Raw genomic sequence first — 19,359 nt, forward strand, 5'->3', positions numbered from 1 at the left:
CCCGAGCGCGATCGGCGCCGCCGCCGCCGCAGTTGGCGGAACGGGACCCGCCGGGATCCGCCGCCCCCGCGGGGCTCCGGTAACTTACTGCGGGCTCCCGGGGCGGGCCGGGAGAGTGCGGGGGGCGCCGTCCCGTCCCGTCCCGTCCCGCCCCATCCCGGCCGCCTCCGTCCCCCCTCTGGATGTGCCGCTTCTCTCCCAGACCGAACCGCCGCCGCCGCCACCGGGGGAACGGGGGACACGGAGCCACCGCCCCGCCCGGGGCCGCTCGGAGCCCCCCCCGGAGGTAGGAGCCGTCGGGCGGGTCCGGGCCGCGGGATCCTCAATGTGGGGATGGCGCCGATCCCTCTGCGGGCCGTCCCACGGGGGAACCGGGACTTGCAGCGGGGCTCCCGGCGTGGGGGGACCGGCCACGCGGGGCGGGCGGAGGGGATCGGCCCCACGCGTGCCCCGTCACGTCCCCTCGTGCTCCCGCCCACGTCCGCACGCTCCCGCCGCGCTTTGAGCGCCCGGTGGGTGGGAGGTCGGCTCGGTGTGTGGGTGGGCTGGGACGGCCGCACCGGGCCGGTGGAGCCGCTCGCAGCCCGCGGGAGAGGAGGCTGATTCGGGACTGGGGGCTACTGAGGTCTACTGAGTTCTACTGGGTTCTACTGGGTGCTACTGGGTTCTACTGGGTGTTACTGGGTGTTACTGGGTGCTGCGTGCTCTGCCTGCATTGGGGATGTTGGACTGCGAGCAGCCACCAAGTGAAAGTTGCTGTCCCGGCCGCGGTGACGCAGCAGCCGCAGGACTGTCCCGGGGGGCTGTGCCAGCTGTGCCACCCACCCTGCCATCCCCCGGCCACCTTGGGGCTCGTATCCCACCGGCCGCGGTGGCCTCGGTGCTCCAGCACCCGCCTGGTGGGATCCGCACCCCGGGCAGGGCACGGGGGTGGCCCCAGGGCCGGACCCGGGATGGAGCCCACGGGCAGCAGCCGCTGTTCCCGGGGCCCTGGCACGGCCCTCGGGGGTTGGCAGGGCGATAATGGGTGCTCGCAGCCCCCTGATGTCCTGCCAGGCCGTGTGATGGCACCGGGCGCTGCGGGAACGGGTGGGGGCTGCACCTCTGCCGAGAGGATGGGGATGGAGAGCGGGGAGAGGACGGAGCTGAGCTGTGGAATTTGGGGGACTCCCAGCACCGCGCTGGCAGTCTGAGGGCTGCAGCCTCTCCTGGGAGGATGGTGAGGACAGAGAAAAGGCGGCTGAGGAATGGCTGTGGCATTCCAATGCTCTGTTTGGGGTCTGGGAAACTACTGGATCCTCCAGCCACAGCTGGGGTCCTGCTCCCAGCCCTGGAAGCGATTTGGGGACCTGGCAGATGCTGTTGAACACCCTGATTCCATGAATTTCCTCCCGCTCCTCTGCCTGTGCCAAACCTGAGCTGATGGATGCGGGTGGGCACTGACTTTTGGGGGAAGGGAGGAGGAAGCAGCTGGATGAAGTTTCTTCTTCAGAAATTCAGACCTAGGAAAGCTTTCCAGTTTTCCTGCTGCGTCCAGCTGAGGCAGAGGCTGCCTCTGCACGGGACAGGGGGGGGATCCTCATCTCCCCCTACTTCAGGGTCTTTTCCATCACAAAACCGAGGGAGCTGAGAGTCTCCAGGCCTCCAGGGCTGCTGTGGTGGGAGGTGGTGGAATAAACTCCGTGCTGGAGCTGGCTGAGCTGCGAGGATCTCCCTGGAGCAGGGAAGTTTCCATCCCGGAGTGAGTCAGCACGGACACCTTGTGACGCCTGCGGAGAGGCGGGCGGGGAGCTCGGGCTCCGGGTGGGACCCGTGCCTCGCTGGCCAGAACCTGGGAAGTTGGTTTAGATCGGATTTTAGGAAAAAATTCCTTTGCTGGAAGGGTGATCAGGCACAGGCACAGGCTGTCCATGGCAGTGGTGGAGTGACCATCCCTGAAATTGTTCAAAACTCCTGTAAATGTGGCACTTGGGGACGTGGGTTAGTGGTTGCTGTGTCAGTGCTGGGTCAGTGGTTGGATTTGATGATCTTGGAGGGCTTTTCCAACATTAATGATTCCATAATTCCAAGGGCAGATGGGCTGGAGGACATGAGGGGCCTTCACCCAGTGCACCTGGGACACTCTTGGGGACATCCTGGTCTCTCTCAGTGCACCTGAGACACCCCTGGGGACATCCTGCCCTCACCCAGTGCACCTGAGACACTCCTAGGGACATCCTGCCCTCACCCAGTGCACCTGGGATGCTCTTGGGGACATCCCACAGCTCCAGCCACAGTGCCAGCCCATTATCCTGGAGCACCCACCCTCCCAACCCGCTGCACATGTGTCCTCTCACCTGCACAGGTACCCTCCTGTACACACTGTGCACGTGTTAATGTGTGCACACTTCAAGAAGTGTTTGGATGCCACTCCCAGGGTATTTGTTGGGTGGAATCCCAACAAAATCCAGGTGGGATTTTTGTTGTCCCCTTTTCAGGACCAGGGGTTGGACCTGGTCCATCATGAGACTGAGGGTTCCCACAGGAAAACAGCTCACCCCAATCCTTATGGCACATCCAAAGCCTTGGGAAGCTGCAGGACTGCAAGGTGAACAGCTGATAAAATAAAATTAAAGAGCTGCCTAGGAGCGGGAACAAGTGGCAAAACAGAGTCGGGTTTCAGCTCTGCTGCATCCAGAGTGAGGTTGGGGGGATGTTCCAGATGTCAGAACCCCACTGTCCAACTCCTGGCCAGGATTTAGGGGAGCAGAGTTCTGGCTGGTGGCCCTGGGATGGCAGGGGACATCCTAGAGGGGATGGAGTTGCTGTGTGGAGACAGAGCAAGTCAAGGAACGAGCACCACTTATGGCAGATACTTCAGGAGACATAAATGTATCCCAGCAGGCCAAACATGGCTGGGAATTTTGGGAGCAGCCTGAGGACACTCACACCTTCACCTCTCAGCAGACAGAGGGGTCTGCTGCCCTGAGAAGGTCCCTAAATCCCCAAGCGTGCCCCGTGCTCAGCATGCCAAGATTAACAGGATTCTTCTTGTCTCTCCCATCCTTTAATGGTGCCAGGGTCCCTCCTGTTCCCACCCTCGGAGGAATCCTGCAGGATGGAGTTGCTGGAGTGGGAACAGACTCGATGTCTTGAGTGCAGCAGGAGGATGGATGTTGCCACTTGCCGTGTGTGCCCGTGGGTCCCTGGGGATGGCAGGATGTCCGGGGTGTCCCCAGCCCACCCGTGATGTCCTGGGAGGGCGTGGTGCCTGCCAGGGGCTCCCACAGCCGTGACTCAGAGCTGGGCTTTTATGGGTCCCACATGTTCTATGTTGTTGCTTCCCTCCAACGCCGGGGGAGGAAGAGGGAAGCATAAAAATTCCTTCCAGCAGCTGCTGCCATGTGCGTGCCCCCCTCACCTCCACCCCAAAACTTTGCCGCCCCCCCCCCCCCCCCCCAGCCTCCAGCCTGGTGAAGGTGCAGGCAGGAGGGGAAGTGGCTTTAGGGGAGTGATTTGGGGGGTAGCATGTGCTGGGGGCCAAAGCAAACAACGTGCAGTGAGGGTCTCCCGCCTGCCTGGGGACCACCTATGGAGCCCCCCAGCCCTGCCTGGTCTGCCACAGCTTCCTGAGCAGCTCCACTGTGCAGGAGGGCTGGGAATCCCTTCTTTCCAGGGAGTGTGCAGCCCCTTCTGTGGGTTATCCCTGCCCTGGGTATGCAGGACCCGGCTGCCTTTCCCTCCCCAGAGCACACGTGTGTCAGCGTGTGTTAACATGTCCAGAGACGTGTCAGTGCACGGCTCTGGGTGGGTGTGGGTGCACGTGGGAGAAAGGGATAGATGGTTTTGCCCCCTGAGATGTGGCACTGGGGTGCTGAGGGAACACCTGGAGGGGTGGGTGGGCTAGGGAGGGAATTCTGATCCTCCCTGGGAGTGGTGTGAGTGGCAGAGAAGAGTTTTGGGATTGGGTGGGGAGTGAGGATGTATGACAGGGCTGGGAGAGGGAGGATGGAGTCTGGGATGTCCCAAATCTGTCCTGGCAGTGACGTGTCTGCACCTTTCCCTCCCCTCCAGCACAAACCTCCCCTGTCCCTGGCCTTAAGCTGGCTCTTCCTTGCCTCAGCTTTTCCAGGCTAGGGACCACCTTGGAACGAGTTTGGCAGCCCCCACCAGCACGGGATCATGACCCTGAGTCGTCCCCTTTCAGACCCCCTGAACCTGAAGCGATGTGCTTTGTGGAGCCGCGGTCCTGGGCAGATTAAACTGCCCCATGTGGAGGGGCTGGGGCTGGCCCTAAAGCCCGGCCTAACGGGGGCGGGGGGTCGGCGGTGGCCGGGAGTTCCACACGTCTCTTGGGCTGTAGAGAGAGTCCAGAAAGATGTGGGGTCAGGGGAAGCAGTTCCCAGCTCGGGCTGAGCTCCTAGAGCAGAGAAAAGGTGTTTGTTCCATGGGGACTCTCCAGGTCTTTGCAGTGGCTGAGGGAGGCTCAGAGTGACCCTGCCCTGGGATGTGTCCCCATGGTCCAGGACTGCTGCTGGCACAGGGAGCCCTGGCTACTGGCAGACCCTGGTTTAGGTTTGCAGCCCAGGTTTAGGGTCGGGGTTGGGTTTGGCTGGGTTTTGGGGTTTGCCTATCCCAGAGCAAACCTGGCTGTCCCGATAAAAGGGAGCACAGGGGTCTTCCAGTGTGTGTCCCCTGTCACAGCACCGCACCCATCCCTCTATTCTCTCTGCTCTGGCCCTCCCTCTGAGTGAGGATTTGGGGTGACTGGGCCCCCCATCAGCTACTGTGGCTCCCCACATCCCACACGTCTGCAGACACGAGCACACAGACACACATCCCCGTGTCCCCAATTTCCCAGGGGCTACATCCATCTCCCTCCCTCCTTCCCACCATCCCATCTCCACCACCCATCCCTTTTGGGGTGTCTCTTCTCGATTTTCGGGTATCTCCACTCCCAACACCCACCGGTGTCACCACCCTGACGTCGTCCCCAAAAAGAACCACTCCCACACGAACCCAAATCCCCACGCACACATGCAAACACGCAGAAAACACGTGTGTTCAGCCAGGCGCTGACAGCAGCCCCCCCTCCCCGAGCCCCCCCCGGCCCCCCACGCCGGGGGCTGTGCCGGCGGGTGATGGATTGTGCCACACACAGCTCAGCGCGGCCGGGCTGTGGGGCGGCGGGGGCTAATCCAGCCCTGACATCACATTCCTCCACAGTGGGGCTCCGGGCTGCTTAACCCTGCCGGGGCTGGGGGGCACAGGGACCCCCCTGTCCCCTCCCCGAGGGGCTGGGCTGGGTGGGAGCCGCACCCACGGCTGCGGGTTTGGAGGGAGCGGGAGCGTTCCTGGGGCATGTGGGGGAAACAGTGGGGGTCTGCACTGTTGTTGGGTGCTGGAGAGGGGTCTGTCCAATGATGGTGGGGGGCTGCACTGTTGTGGGGTGCTGGAAAGAGGGGTCTGTCCCGCCCAGGGTGTGGTGGGGAGCTCCGGGAGGGTTCTGCCCCATCGTGGGGTGCTGCAGCCTCCTCCTCCTCCTCCTCTTCTGGTCTGCCGTCAGTGCCCACGTCTGTCTCCCACCTTTCCATCTCTGCCACCCATCGGTGCTGGGGTTGGGGTCTCTCTGCCCCCATAACCCCCCTCGGTATCCCCATCCCACACCCCCATAACCCCCCTCCATCCCCTTTCTCTCTCTTGCCTTCCCCTCCATCCCCTTCCCTCTCTCTCCCCGGCCCCGTTCCCCAGTGTCCTCAGGAAACTGGAGCCAGATGACAGATTTTAGATGTGTTTTCAGGAAATAAAAGGCGAGGAGCTGGGGAGGGAGGGGGGCGGCCAGCCCTGACCCCCCTCCCGCTCCGCGTTTCGGCGTCTGGAGCCAGCGCTGCTCCGAGAGCTCCCGCCGCTGGCTGCGCTCCTGGTTTTCTTGGCAGAGAGGAGCAGGAATGCGTTTCAGTTTGAGTTTCTTGGCAGGAGCAGAGCGAGGGAAGATTCCCCTCATCCCGCCTGCGCCTGGCTCTCAAATTTATGCCCAAAGGCTGCGACTTGGGTGGGCCGGCGGTGTGCGGCCGGCGGGGGAGGCGAGCGCGGCGGTGGGCGAGACGCCGGATGGTTCCCATTGCTTCCCGTGGCTTCCCATTGCTTCCCATTGGCTCGCAGCGCTCCCGGCCCCATCCAGCCTCCCGGGCTCGGGGGGCCACCGCGCTTTGGGGAGCCCCTGTGGACCCCGTGGGTTGGGGGGAGCATCCTGTGGTTGGGAGAGGTGGTTTTGGGGTGTTTTTTTTGGTGTTGGTGCTCCGAGGTGGGATGTGAGGGATTGGGGAAATGCCACCTGGTACCCACCTGGCACCCGCTTTGCCAGGCTGGCTCTGCTCATCCAACCCCTCCCCACCTGCAGCTAGCGCTGCCTCAACACAGGGGGACCCTCATGTTCCTGCTGCCCCTGGGTGGAGCCCCCCAGAGCTGGCACAGGGGGAAAAGGGGGGCACAGTTCCGAGCAGGGAGGTGGTGTGAAAACTCCGGGGGTGCTGAGGTGGGGATGGTGTGATGCTGTACCTGTGTGTTCCACATGTGCAGTGACACACTGGGCACACGTGTGGAAGCCTGGAAATGTTCCAGACCAGTTTGGACAGGGCTTGGAGCAACCTGGGCTAGTGGAAGGTGAAACAGGATGAGCTTTAAGCTCTGCTGGCCCATCCTGTGACTCTCTGTGTGCTCTGTGTGTTCACCTGTGCATGGAGAGTTCTGTGTGTGATTCTCCATGTGCTCTGTGTGTTCACCTGTGCACACAGAGCTCTGTGGGTGATCCTCGGTGTGCTCTGTGTGTAACTCTGTGTGCTCTGTGTGTTTACCTGTGCACACCCAGCTCTGTGTGTGATTCTGTGTTTTCTGTGTGCTCTGTGCTTACCTGTGCACACCCAGCTGTGTGTGACTGTGTGCTCTGTGTGTTTACCTGTGCACTCAGAGCTCTGTTTGTGACTCACAGCTCTGTGTGTCACTCTCCCTGTGCCCTGTGTGTGATTCTCCCCATGCCCTGTGTGTTTATCTGTGCACATCCAGCTCTGTGTGACTCTCCTGTGCTCTGTGTGTTATTCTCCATGTGCCCTGTGCACACAGAGCTCTGTGTGTGATTCTCTGTGTGCTCTGTGTGTTTACCCGTGCATTCAGAGCTCTGTGTGACTCTCCCTGTGCTCTGTGTGTTATTCTCCATGTGCCCTGTGCACTCAGAGCTCTGTGTGTGATTCTATGTGTGCTCTGTGTGTGATTCTATGTGTGTTCTGTGTGATTCTCCCCATGCCCTGTGCACTCAGAGCTCTGTGTGTGATTCTATGTGTACTCTGTGTGTGATTCTATGTGTGCTCTGTGTGATTCTCCCCATGCCCTGTGCACTCAGAGCTCTGTGTGTGTTCCTGTGGCCTTACCTGTGCTGGTGCTGTGTGACCAGGTGCTCACTGTGCAGGTGTGTGAACCTGTGCTCCAGGGGCTGCCCAGAGCAGGGGGATGGGGCTGGTGGTCCCCAGGGCAACCAGGGGTCTCAGGTGATGGTTGTGGGGAGGGGGGGTTTGCTGAATCCCAGCCCCCCATCACCTCCCAGGTGCTCGTGCATCCCTCTGGTCGTGTGTCCCTGTGTGCATTTGTGTGCACACACCTGAGCAGCAGAGGGTTGGGGGGCTGGAGTCACCCCATAACCTTTAAGGGCCTTTAGGGGAGGGGTTTGCAAACCTGGTTAGCCCTGGCAGGGAGAGGACAGGTGGGAGGTTTCCCCAAACTCTCCTGCAAAGCCCAGGGGGCAGGTGAGAGCCCCCTTCTCTGCCCCCTGCCCCCTGTTTCCTCCTCATCTCCTTTTCCCCTTTCTCCCCCCCAGTTCCACCACCTTCCTGGGCAGCCCCCTCCCCTCTGCCTGCCCCGCTGTCCCCCCCCTCCATTCTTCCTGCCTGACACTCTCACAAAGCCCCTAGACGAGCTTTCAAAGGGGCAACTCATGCGGAAGAATTGCTGCCCCCCTCGCCCCCCCGGCTCCAAACGCAACCCAGCGCTTTTCCCAGCGGGGTGAGGGGCTCCCACTCCCCCAGACCCCTTGTTTGGGGCGATTCCCCGCGTCTCAAAGGGGGCAGGAGCCCTTGTTCCCAGTGCCACCCACATCTGCTTCGTCCTGTGGTAGCTTCTCCTGTTCCTCATGTCAGCGCTCGGGGGTCTGGGGACACGACAGGGACCGGGGGGGTGGGAATGGATGTGCGCAGGATGGTGACCCTGGATGGAGATGGAGTTGGGGGGCAGCACAAGGAGCGTGGGTGGGAATGGAGTGGGGGGCAGGATGGGGTGGGTTGGGGGCAGAACCCCCCTGGGTGGGGGCGGGAGCGGGCTCAGGGCAGGACCCCACAGGCAGGGATCGACGGGGGGCTGGGCTGAGCCCCGTGGGTGGAACAGGGCAGGGTGGGGACCCGCGGGCAGGGTGGGGACCCACGAGCAAGGCAGGGCTGGGTGGGACCTGCAGATGCTGCAGAATCCCTGGGAAGGGAGGAGCAGGGAGCCAGCTCCGGTCCTTGGCCCGGGAATGGTTCCGGCTGTGCCTCGCTTTTCCATTTCATACAATCCCAGAATAGTTTGGGTTGGAAGGAACCTTAAAGTCACGTTCCGACCCCTCACCATGGGCAGGGAAAACTTCCACTATCCCAGGCTGCTCCAAACCCCGTCCAACCTGGCCTTGGACACTTCCAGAGTTCCAGGGGCAGCCACTTCTCTGGACAACCTATGCCAGGACCTCCCCATCCTCCCAGGGAGGAATTTCTTCCCAATATCCCCAAATCGCTGTAATTTTAGTTTAAATCCAGTCTCGAGAATCGGGGTCCCGCGTGCTGTGGCGCCCCCTGGCGGCCACACCCACCCTCTTCCCTACCCCCCCCACAGGTCCCCCCGCGCCCCCCGGGCCCCGCCGCCACCCCGATGTGCCCCTGAGACACCCCCGGGCCCCTCCGAGACATGTTCGACCCCTCGGGACCCCCGGCCGCCGGCTACAGCGAGCACTGCTGCCTGCACCCGCCCCACGGACCAGCCCCCCCCGCCCCGGCACCGCCAGGTGGGTCATGGTGGGGGCTCCAGGCTCCGGATTCACCCCCCGAGCTCAGGGGTGTTCCGGGGGTCCCTCTGTCACACCCACCTAACTTGTCCACCTTCCTGCAGGACTTGATTTCCCCGTGTGCCACCAGCCCGGACACCGTGGGTACGGGCTGGCACCAGGAGCTGAGCACCCTGCTGATGGTGAGTCTCCGCTTATTGTGTGCTTGGGGGGTCTCCAGCCCCCCAGGACCGTGCTGAGGGCGGTGCCCCCTGCTCTGCCCCCCGCCTTCCCAGGCTCCCGGTTCTCCACGCCCCGCGGCGCAGGAAAGCTGGGGAAGAAGCGGGCGTTGTCCATCTCCCCCCTGTCCGACTCCAGCATCGACCTGCAGACCGTGATCCGCACCTCCCCCAACTCCCTGGTCGCCTTCATCAACTCCCGCTGTGCCTCGGCCGGTGGCTCCTATGGCCACCTGTCCATCAGCACCATCAGGTGGGCACCTGCCCCCAGCCCCCGGGCACGGGGGAGCCTGGCTGGGAGCTGAGTGGGATGGGAGCCCATTCCCAGCTTGGGGAGAGCCAGGAGCAGGGTGGGATGGTGAGGAAGGGATGGTGGGGATCCCAGACCTCAATCTTGTCTCCTCTGGTCTCCACAGCCCATCCCTGGGGTACCAGAGCCCACCTGGGCAGCAGAAGGGCCAAGGGCACCTGTACACGCCTCCCCCACCCTGCAGCTCCCACGAGCTGCCCACACGCCCGGGGCTGCAGCACCCGCCTGCTCGGGGGGCCCTAAAACACTGCCAGGTATGGGGGATCCCTGGGGGATCCCTGGGAGAGGGGGGCTGTGTGAGAGGGGTCTGTGTGAGGGGATCTGTGTGAGTGAGATCCATGGAAGAGGGATCTGTGTGAGTGGGATCTGTGGGGAGGGGATCCCTGGGAGAGGGAATCCCTGGGAGAGGGGGTTCAGTGTGAGAGGAAATCCTTGTGAGAGGGGATCTATGTGAGTGGGATCTGTGTGAGAGGGAATTCATGTGGGAGGGGATCTGTGAGAGGGGATCCCTGTGATAGAAGTTAAATGAAAGAGGGGATCCGTGTGAGTGGGATCTGTGTGAGGGGATCTGTGAGAAAGGATCCATGGGAGAGGGGATCAATATAAGAGAGGATCTGTGTGAGTGGGAGCCATTTGGGAGGGGAATCTGTGTGTGGGGATCTGTGTGAGAAGGGATCAGTGTAAGAGAGGATCTGTGTGAGTGGGATCTGTGTGAGCTGGGGATCCATGTGAACAGGATCCATGTTTGAGAGGGGAATCTGTGTGTGGGGATCTGTGTGGGTGGGATCCATATGAGAGGGGATCAGTGTGAGAGAGAATTCATGTGAGTGGGGATCTGTGTGAGAGAAGAATCCGTGTAAGGGAGGATCTGTGTGAGTGGGATCCATGTGAGAGGGGGTCTGTGTCAGACATATCCATGTGAGCCAGGCCTGTTCTGGTGGTCATCTCCACACTGACTCCTTCCCAATCCCCCTGCCCTGGCAGCAGCTGAAGCTGGAGTGGAGCCTCAGCAGCCCCCTGAGTGCCAAATTCCCCGAGGAGCGATCTGAGGGTGACATCTCCAGCCCAGCATCCACGGGCACCCAGGTACCCCCCAGGCCATGAGACCCCCCTGACATCCCACCCTCCCAACACCTGGAAACCCTCACCTGTCCCTGCTCCCCAGGACCCCCTGCTGGGCATGCTGGATGTTCGGGAAGAGCTGGAGAAGGAGGATGGGAAACCCGAGTGTGAGGCTGTGTATGAGACCAACTGCTACTGGGATGGTTGTGCCAAGGAGTTTGACACTCAGGAGCAGCTGGTGCATGTGAGTCTGGGGCTGCTGAGCTGTTCCCACCCCAAAACTGCCCTCAGGCTGCTGGGCAGCATCCCCCTGGCCCAGCCCATGATTCCTGCTCCCAGTTCCCTGCCCTGGGAGCTCACCATGATGCTGGAAGTTCCTCCTGGGAAGGGAGGGATGTGCATCCTCCACTTCTCCTCAGCCACTGGTGCTTCCAGACTCCCTCCTTTGCTCCAGCTTTCCTTTTTGCAACTCTCCTGTATCCCTCTGAGCATCCTTTGGACCCTCTTGGTCCTCCCAGAGTATCCCTCAAACATCCCCTGCACTCTCTGCCTCCTCCAAACACCACTTGACCTGTTCTCCCCCAAACTCTGGTATCTCTACCTGCCATCCCAGTCCCTCTGTTTCCTTTCCTCCCACCTCAGTCTGTCCATGTCCCTTTCTGCCATCCCAGTCCCTCCAATCCCTCACCCCCTTTTCTCCCATGATATTCCTGTATCTCCCTGTCCCTTGTCCCCCTCCCCAATGCCAGCAGTGATTCTCCTCTCCCTCCTCAGCACATCAACAATGAGCACATCCACGGGGAGAAGAAGGAGTTTGTGTGCCACTGGGCAGCATGTTCCAGGGAGCAGAGGCCCTTCAAGGCTCAGTACATGCTGGTGGTGCACATGAGGCGCCACACGGGGGAGAAACCTCACAAGTGCACGGTGAGATGACAAAAATTCCACTGAAATGAGATGGGAAAATGAGGGTAGAGCATGAGAGGGGGTGCAACAGCTGGAGCCTGTGGGGTCCATGGAGTGGCAGAAGGGTGGGCAGCAGGTGGGTACAGGTATGGGGCTCATGGAATGTTTTGGGTTGGCCCATCTCATTGATCCCATCCCATCCCATTGATCCCATCCCATTTGATCCCATCCCATCCCATCCCATCCCATCCCATGCCATCCCATGCCATGCCATGCCATGCCATGCCATGCCATGCCATCCCATCCCATCCCATCCCATCCCATCCCATCCCATCCCATCCCATCCCATCCCATCCCATCCCATCCCATCCCATCCCATCCCATCCCATCCCATTGATCCCATCCCATCCCATCCCATCGATCCCATCCCATCCCATTGATCCCATCCCATCGATCCCATCAATCCCATCCCATCCCATCCCCTGCCATGGGCAGGGACACCTTCCAATATCCAAATCTTGTCCAACCTGGCCTTGAACACTTGCAGGGATGGTGCAGCCACAATTTTTCCAGGGCCTCCCCACCCTCTCAGGGAGAAATTTCTTCCCAACATCCTGTCTAAACCCAGAGTCACATTGCCCCAGTGTTGTCCCATGCTTTGGAATATGTTCCTGAATTTAATTAGGATGGGGAGCTGGGCATTGCTGTCAATCCCAGTTTGGGTTTCCCTGTGGGGATGCTCTGAGGGGATGCCATGGCCAGGGGCACAAGGAGGTGGCACCAGCCCAGGGTGAAGGGCTGTGCCACAGTGTGAGGCTGCACCTGAGCAGGTGTCTTGGTTGGAAGGACAGGTGTCTGTCAATAAAGGCAGGAGCTTCTCTTTGAAATGGAGAATGTAAACTCCCCCCTCTAAATTATTATAATTTTTAAATTAAGGGGCTCTCAGGCAAAGATATGGGAATTAGGAATAACAGTTCTTTACTAGGAAAATTAAAATAGAAATGCAGTATTACAAAGAACAATCCCAACCCTGCCAGAGTCAGAATCCAAGCTGACACCCGTCAGTCAGTCAGGGTGGTGGCACAGTCCCATTCAATGGTGGCTGCATCCTCCTGCAGTGGCAGATGTGGTTCAGCTGGAGCAGTGCTCCTGGAGAAGGTGCAGTTCCCTCTGAAGGTGCAGGGATGATGTGGAAAGGTCTGGCTTTCCTCTGGAATCCAGTGGGAAGATGGATAACTTGCTGTCCAAAATGTCAGTTTTTATCTGGGTAGGAAAGGCTTGGCTCCTGCCCTGGCTGGAGCATCTCCCAGTAGGACAATGTAATTTTATCAGCCATGCACTGGGACTCAATGACCATGAACAGGAGATATCTCCTGGAGGGAGGATGGGCTGTGGAAAGATAAAGAACATTGTCCCAGCTGGTTTTAACACCTGGCCCATTAACAGGAGATATCTCCTGGAGGGAGGATGGGCTGTGGAAAGATAAAGATGATTGCCCAGCTGGTTTAAAGATGGCCCATTAGCAGAGAGTATGGGCCAGGAGATCAGGGGCACTGCCACACCCAGTTTTTAACAGATGGTGACAGAATCCACATTGAGATGTGTGTCCATGGATGTGCCGGGGGTGTGGGGTGAGGGATGACATGTGTGACACCTCCCACCCTGCTCTGCTGCAGTTCGAGGGCTGTAACAAAGCCTATTCCCGCCTGGAGAACCTCAAGACCCACCTGCGCTCGCACACGGGTGAGAAGCCCTACGTGTGTGAGCACGAGGGTTGCAACAAAGCCTTTTCCAACGCCTCCGACCGTGCCAAGCACCAGAACCGCACCCACTCCAACGAGGTACGGCCTCCCCGTGTGCTGCCCCATCATTCCTGTCCTCTGAGAACTCCCCACATCCCTGGGTTTTGCTCCTGTGTGTCCCAGCTCTCTCTTTCCCTGCTTCATCACCAGCATTCATTCCCCTTGGCATCGCTTTACCCAACTCCTGGGTGTTGAGAAGGATGGATCAGGAAAAGTTTATAAATATGATTGACTAGCAAAAGATTTTAAGACTATGGAAACCATAAGAGAGATTGAGATGACTGAGTGGCTGGAGAGCAGCAATGTGGATGTTTGAAGATCTTCTCCCTTTGTTAAGATAACTCCAGTTGCTGCAAATACCAAAGAGCAGCAGAGACCCTCTGCAGGCATGACAGGAAGGGTCCCAGATAAGGTTTAGAGATAAGACAGTTGTAAAACATGATAATGTAACAATTCCTATAGGTTGTATTGCAAATGTTAGAGAATTTGTATCTTGTATTAGATTGGTTAGTGGAAATTAGAATATTCAACACAGAAGAAGATTTATTGTGTTGTAAATGGGAAAATCTCTCTCTTACCTCTCTTACTTCCCTCTCTTATCTCTTAGAACTCCTACCCCTCACTCTCTTTCTGCCCTGCTCTAAGCTGCAGCTGGCAGCTCCCAGACCCTCTGCAATAAACGCCAAACTTCAAGCCCAGAATACAGAGAACACCTGAGTTTGCCTGACCTGTCCCCCCACCCTCCCACACCCGGGGATCTCCCTCCTTCCTCTGCCTTCCTCTACCTCCTCACCCACTCCAACACCCCCCTCAGCTCTCTCCAGAGGAGGATTTAGTTTTGGGGAGGGGGCTGTGGTTGGACTGACACCCTCCCTTCTGTTGTTTTGCACTGCAGAAGCCGTACGTGTGCAAGATCCCCGGCTGCACCAAGCGTTACACCGACCCCAGCTCGCTGCGCAAACACGTCAAAACTGTGCACGGCCCCGACGCCCACATCACCAAAAAACACCGAGGGGACGTGGGGCCGGGTCGGGCAGTGCCCACCCCCAGTGCCCCCCCGGATCTGAAACAGGAGAAGGACACAAACGGCCCCAGCGAGGCTCGGAAGGATGAAGGGAAGCTGCTGGTGCCTGAGCTGGCCTTGGTGAGGGGCAGTGCAGGAAGGAGGGAGGGGTTGGTGGTGGGGGATCATCCCCAAGTGATAGGACAGGAGAAAAAAGCCTCAAAGTGTTCCAGGTGAGGCTTAGGTTGGATATTGGAGAAAATTTTTTTGTGTTCAGGCACTGGAATGGGCTAGCCGAGGCAGTGGTGGTGTCCATCCCTAGTGAAGTGTCCAAAAAACACTGGGATGTGGCAGTTGGGGATGTGACACTTGAGGATGTGGCACTTGGGGATGTCACACTTGGGGATGTGGCATTTGGGGGTGTAGCATCTGGGGATGTCACACTTGAGGATGTGATGTAGTGGTGAACACTGCAGTGTTGGGTTAATAGTTGGACTCAGTGATCTCAGAGCTTTTCCAGCTTTCATGATGACTCCAAGGGTGTCTTGGGTGCTGACCCCCTTTCCCTTGCCCTGCTCTGGTTCTCCCCAGAAGCCTCAGCCCAGCCCAGGTGGGCAATCCTCGTGCAGCAGTGACCACTCTCCCCTGGGCAGCACCACCAACAATGACAGTGGTGTGGAGATGGCAGGAAATGCTGGTGGCAGCTATGAGGACCTGTCCACACTGGAGGACGTGGTGCCAGGGGAGCCCATGGGCACCTCAGGGCTCATGGCTCTGCACAAACTGGAAAACCTTCGTATTGACAAACTGAAGCAGCTGAGGAAACCTGCAGCTTCCAAGGGGCTGAACCTGCCCCCCATCCCTGGAGCTGGTGAGATTGGGGTGCCTCCCCCCCTGGGATGTGGGGGAAATGTGGGGAGAGGTCTGGTGGGCAGACCACACCTTGCTGGACCGCAAAATCTGGGGAAGCCTTAGAGCTCTAAAGGGGTTCCAAGAGAACTGGAGAGGGATTTTGGCCAAGGGTGTGAAGAGCCAGGGTTAGGGGGAATGGCTTCACATTAGAAAGGAGGGCAGGGTTAGGTGGGATATTGGGAGGAATTCCTCCCTGTGAGGGTGGGGAGGTCCTGGCACAGGGTGCCCAGAGAAGCTGGGGCTGCCCCTGGATCCCTGGAAGCATCCAAGGCCAGGCTGGAGCACCCTGGTCTGGTGGAAAATGTCCCTTCCCATGGCAGGGGGTGGAACTGGGTGGTCTTTAGGATCCCTCCCAACCCAAACAATTCCATGATTTTTCCAACCCAAAAGAAGTTTCTGCCTATCTTTGTTGCCACCTGCTCCCTGTCCTTGCAGGCTCAAACCACAGAAGAGCCACATCCCAGCTCTGCAAGTGGCTCCTGTCCCTGCTCTGACATTGCCACACCATGTCTCCAGGATGTCCTGGTTTGAAGGACAGGTGTCTGCCAATAAAGGCAGAAACTTCTCTTTGAAATGGAGAATATAAACCCTCTTCCTCCAAATTATTATTATAATTTTGAAATTAAGGGGCTCTCACGCAAAGATATAGGAACAGGAATAACAGTTCTTTACTAGGAAAATTAAAATAGAAATTCAGTATTACAAAGAACAATCCCAACCCTGCCAGAGTCAGAATCCAAGCTAACACCCGTCAGTCAGTCAGGGTGGTGGCACAGTCCCATTCAATGGTGGCTGCATCCTCCTGCAGTGGCAGATGTGGTTCAGCTGGAGCAGTGCTCCTGGAGAAGGTGCAGTTTCCTCTGAAGGTGCAGGGATGATGTGGAAAGGTCTGGCTTTCCTCTGGAATCCAGTGGGAAGATGGATAACTTGCTGTCCAAAATCTCAGTTTTTATCTGGGTAGGAAAGGCTTGGCTCCTGCCCTGGCTGGAGCATCTCCCAGTGGGATGATGGAATTTTATCAGTCATGCACTGGGACTCAGTGGCCATGAACAGGAGATATCTCCTGGAGGGAGGATGGGCTGTGGAAAGATAAAGATGATTGCCCCAGCTGGTTTAAAGATGGCCCATTAGCAGATTAGGAGATCAGGGGCACTGCCACACCCAGTTTATAACAATGGCCCATTAACAGGTGATACCTCCTGGATGAAGAGTGGTTCATTGCAAAGATAAAGATGATTGCCCCACCTAGTTTAAAGATGGCCCATTAGCAGATAATATGTGCCAGGAGATCAGGGTCACTGCCCCAGCCGGTTTTAGCAGATGGTGACAGAATCCACATTTCTGGCCAAATCAACCCAGCACACGGGGTAACTCCTCCTTGTCTCCCCAGGCCTGCCCGGGGAGGTTCCCGGTGTCCCGGTGCCACCTCCAGCCTCTCACCGGCGCATCGCCGAGCTCTCGGCAGCAGAGCTGGGCCTGGCGGCGCCGGGCGAGCGCCGGAGCAGCGGCACCAGCACCGTCAGCTCTGCCTACACCGTCAGCCGCCGCTCATCCCTGGTGTCCCCGTTCCTGGCCGGGGCCGTGCCCGGTGGCCCGTGCCCGGGGGACGGCTACGATCCCGTCTCTCCGGGCGAGTCTCGGCGCTCCAGCGATGCCGGTGTTTGCGGGGTTCTGCCGGGCGTGGGCAACCTCACCCCGGCGCAGCGCTACCGCCTCAAAGCCAAGTACGCCGCGGCCACGGGTGGCCCCCCGCCCACCCCGCTGCCCAGCGTGGAGCAGGTGGCCACAGGTGGCCACTGTGGCTACCCCGCACCTCCCGGACCTCGCTGCATGTCCAACGGCTTGTTGAGAAGGCACAGCTCCAACGAGCAGCCCGGCTACCCGGGCAGTGTCCCCGCTCAGCTGGCACCGCGGCACGGCGTGCGACGGGCGAGTGACCCTGCCCGGACGGTGGCCAAGCCTCCGGCTGTGCCCAGAGTGCAGCGGTTTAAGAGCGTGGGGAATGTGAGCGTGCCGGGCGGGGCCAGGACAGCGCTGCAGCCCCTGGGCGGCTCCGAGGCCAACCTGCAGCGCCACGGCTTCTCCCCACGCCCCCCCAGCATCACCGAGAATGTTTTCCTGGAGAGCATGGGGGGTCCCGGACCCGAGTCCGGCCTGCTGGACATGGATCAGTACCTGAGCTATCCCGAGGAGAGCTTCCCGTGCCAGGGCACCGGTGTGGAGCTCCAGGGTGGCATCTACGGTGCTCAGCGGACCATGGTGGGGACACACGGGGACATGGAGGAGGGGCTGCTGCAGCCAGAGTTCTCCCTGCCGCAGTGCCAGATGAACCAGCGCTTCCCCAGTTTGCCTGCTGGGAACGGGGCGGTGCCGGACCCCTGGGATGGGCCCCCCCAGGGCACGCTGGACATGAGCTCCAGGCAAAGTGTCGCTCCTGCCATGTCCGGGCCACACTGCCCCCATCAAAGCCTCGAGTACCCCCATCCCAGCGCCTGTGGGCAGCATCCCAAACTGGTTAACTCATGCCTGGACAGCGAATTTTCCAGGGGGCACCGGTTTAACCGACTGCAGATCAAATCCGAGCAGCGATACCCAGCGCCCAGTCCAGCACTTGCTCCCTGCCCCAGTGCCAAACTGGGCGGGCCCCCAGCGTCCCCCGCTGCATTCGGCCACGCCATGGACGTGGGGCCGGGCGGGTTCCCCCCTGCACCGGGAGGGTACCTGGGCATGGGCAGCCCGGGCGCCCGCCGAGCCCAGACCCCCACCCTGCAGACCAAAGAGGTGATGGTCCGGAACTACGTGGAGGCGCAGCAGGCGCTGATGTGGGGGGAGCAGCCCCCGCCCAAGGGGAGCGTGGCTGGCGTGGGGCTGGGCAGCGAGCCCGGGCAGTGCCAGGCTGTGCCAGCCCCGCCCTACCTCAGCCCCAGGTACTGCGGCTACCAACCCAAAGCGGATCATCTGCAGAGCCTGCCGGAGCCCCAGCACCTCCTGAGCCCCCCCTGCTTCAGCCCCGAGATGATCCCACACCCTCCAGGCGGCCCCAAACCACCGGGTCACCAAGCCAGCCTGAGCTCCTGGGCACAGCCAGGGCATGGCTACGAGGGTGTGGACGCCGGTAGCCGGCGCCTGCCGCGCTTGCCCCCCACCCGCCCCGTGCCCGAGGGGCCCGGGAATCTCCCCCTGTACTACCCAGGGCAGAGCCCCCATGGGCAGGGGGGCAAAGGTGGGCACAAACTGCTGGGCCAGGGGGCAGCGAGCTGCGGGGGGAGCGGGCACTACGGCCCGGAGGGACTCAGGGGCACCTCCTGTTACTACCTGGACTCGGGCGAGCAGGTGGCCAACAGCCTGGACTCACTGGACCTGGAGAACACGCACCTTGACTTTGCTGCCATCGTGGAGGATGTGGAGACCCCCCCAGAACTGCCCGGACCCCCCAGCCCGGCTGGGGGGCTCCTGCTGCCCTCGTCTGGGGGTGCCAACATGGCAGTGGGGGACATGAGCTCCATGCTGAGCACGTTGGCAGGGGAGAGTCATTTCCTCAACTCGCTGTCCTAACGGGGGGTGCCTGTCCTCAGGTGGGCACCTCTGCGGCCGGGGGGGCACAGCTGGGAATTGTCCTCACACCCAGGTTTGGATCCCCTCGTTCAGGGGGTTCTCAGACACGAGCCCAACTCTCCAGGTGACCTCTGGTGTGGGGAACTGGTTTGACTGGGCTTTTCCTCGGAGCGTGTCCCACTCTCCCCCGTGCAGCCTCAATGCCAAAACCAAAGAGCCCCCGCCCCCATCCCAGTGCTCCCAGTGCTCTCCCAGCCCCAATCCCAGTGTGGCAGGACTGCAAGTGCCCCCAGCCCTGCTCCAGATCCCCAGAGGTGGGGTGGGGGGCGCCTGTACATAGTGTTCATACCTGTCTGTGTGTCCGTCTGTCCCCCCAGACCTCCTGTCTGTGAGAGCATCAGCAGTGCCACCCCCTCCCCTCATTAAACCCTTTCTCAGGGGACTGGGACTGTGTGTTTGTCACCCCTGGACACTCCTTGGTCCTCTGTGACCAAAACCCCCTCGAGCAGCAGCTCCCCCACCCCCGATCAGGGATC

At 60.2% G+C, this 19,359-nt stretch overlaps 1 protein-coding gene across 1 annotated transcript; it reads left to right on the plus strand.

The window, feature by feature from the left end:
* Window positions 1–221: 221 nt before the first annotated feature.
* On the plus strand, window positions 222–19,357 carry GLI1 (GLI family zinc finger 1). Its single transcript, XM_079329309.1, has 12 exons — window positions 222–286; window positions 8,890–9,058; window positions 9,163–9,240; window positions 9,334–9,529; window positions 9,693–9,840; window positions 10,571–10,672; window positions 10,752–10,892; window positions 11,423–11,572; window positions 13,228–13,392; window positions 14,249–14,497; window positions 14,948–15,227; window positions 16,659–19,357. The coding sequence occupies exons 2-12, from the start codon at window positions 8,962–8,964 to the stop codon at window positions 18,821–18,823; spliced, it is 3,771 nt and encodes a 1,256-aa protein (XP_079185435.1). The 5' UTR covers window positions 222–286; window positions 8,890–8,961; the 3' UTR covers window positions 18,824–19,357.
* The last annotated feature ends 2 nt before the right edge of the window (window positions 19,358–19,359 follow it).

Source organism: Erithacus rubecula (genome assembly GCF_903797595.1).
Source record: "Erithacus rubecula genome assembly, chromosome: 31".
Taxonomy (NCBI): Eukaryota; Metazoa; Chordata; class Aves; order Passeriformes; family Muscicapidae; genus Erithacus; species Erithacus rubecula.

Coding starts and splice junctions, on each gene's coding strand:
- GLI1 (XM_079329309.1), top strand. CDS start 8,962: ATGTTCGACCCCTCGGGACCCCCGGCCGCCGGCTACAGCGAGCACTGC. Junction 9,241..9,333: donor AGCTGAGCACCCTGCTGATG/GTGAGTCTCCGC, acceptor CCGCCTTCCCAG/GCTCCCGGTTCTCCACGCCC. Junction 10,893..11,422: donor CTCAGGAGCAGCTGGTGCAT/GTGAGTCTGGGG, acceptor CTCCCTCCTCAG/CACATCAACAATGAGCACAT.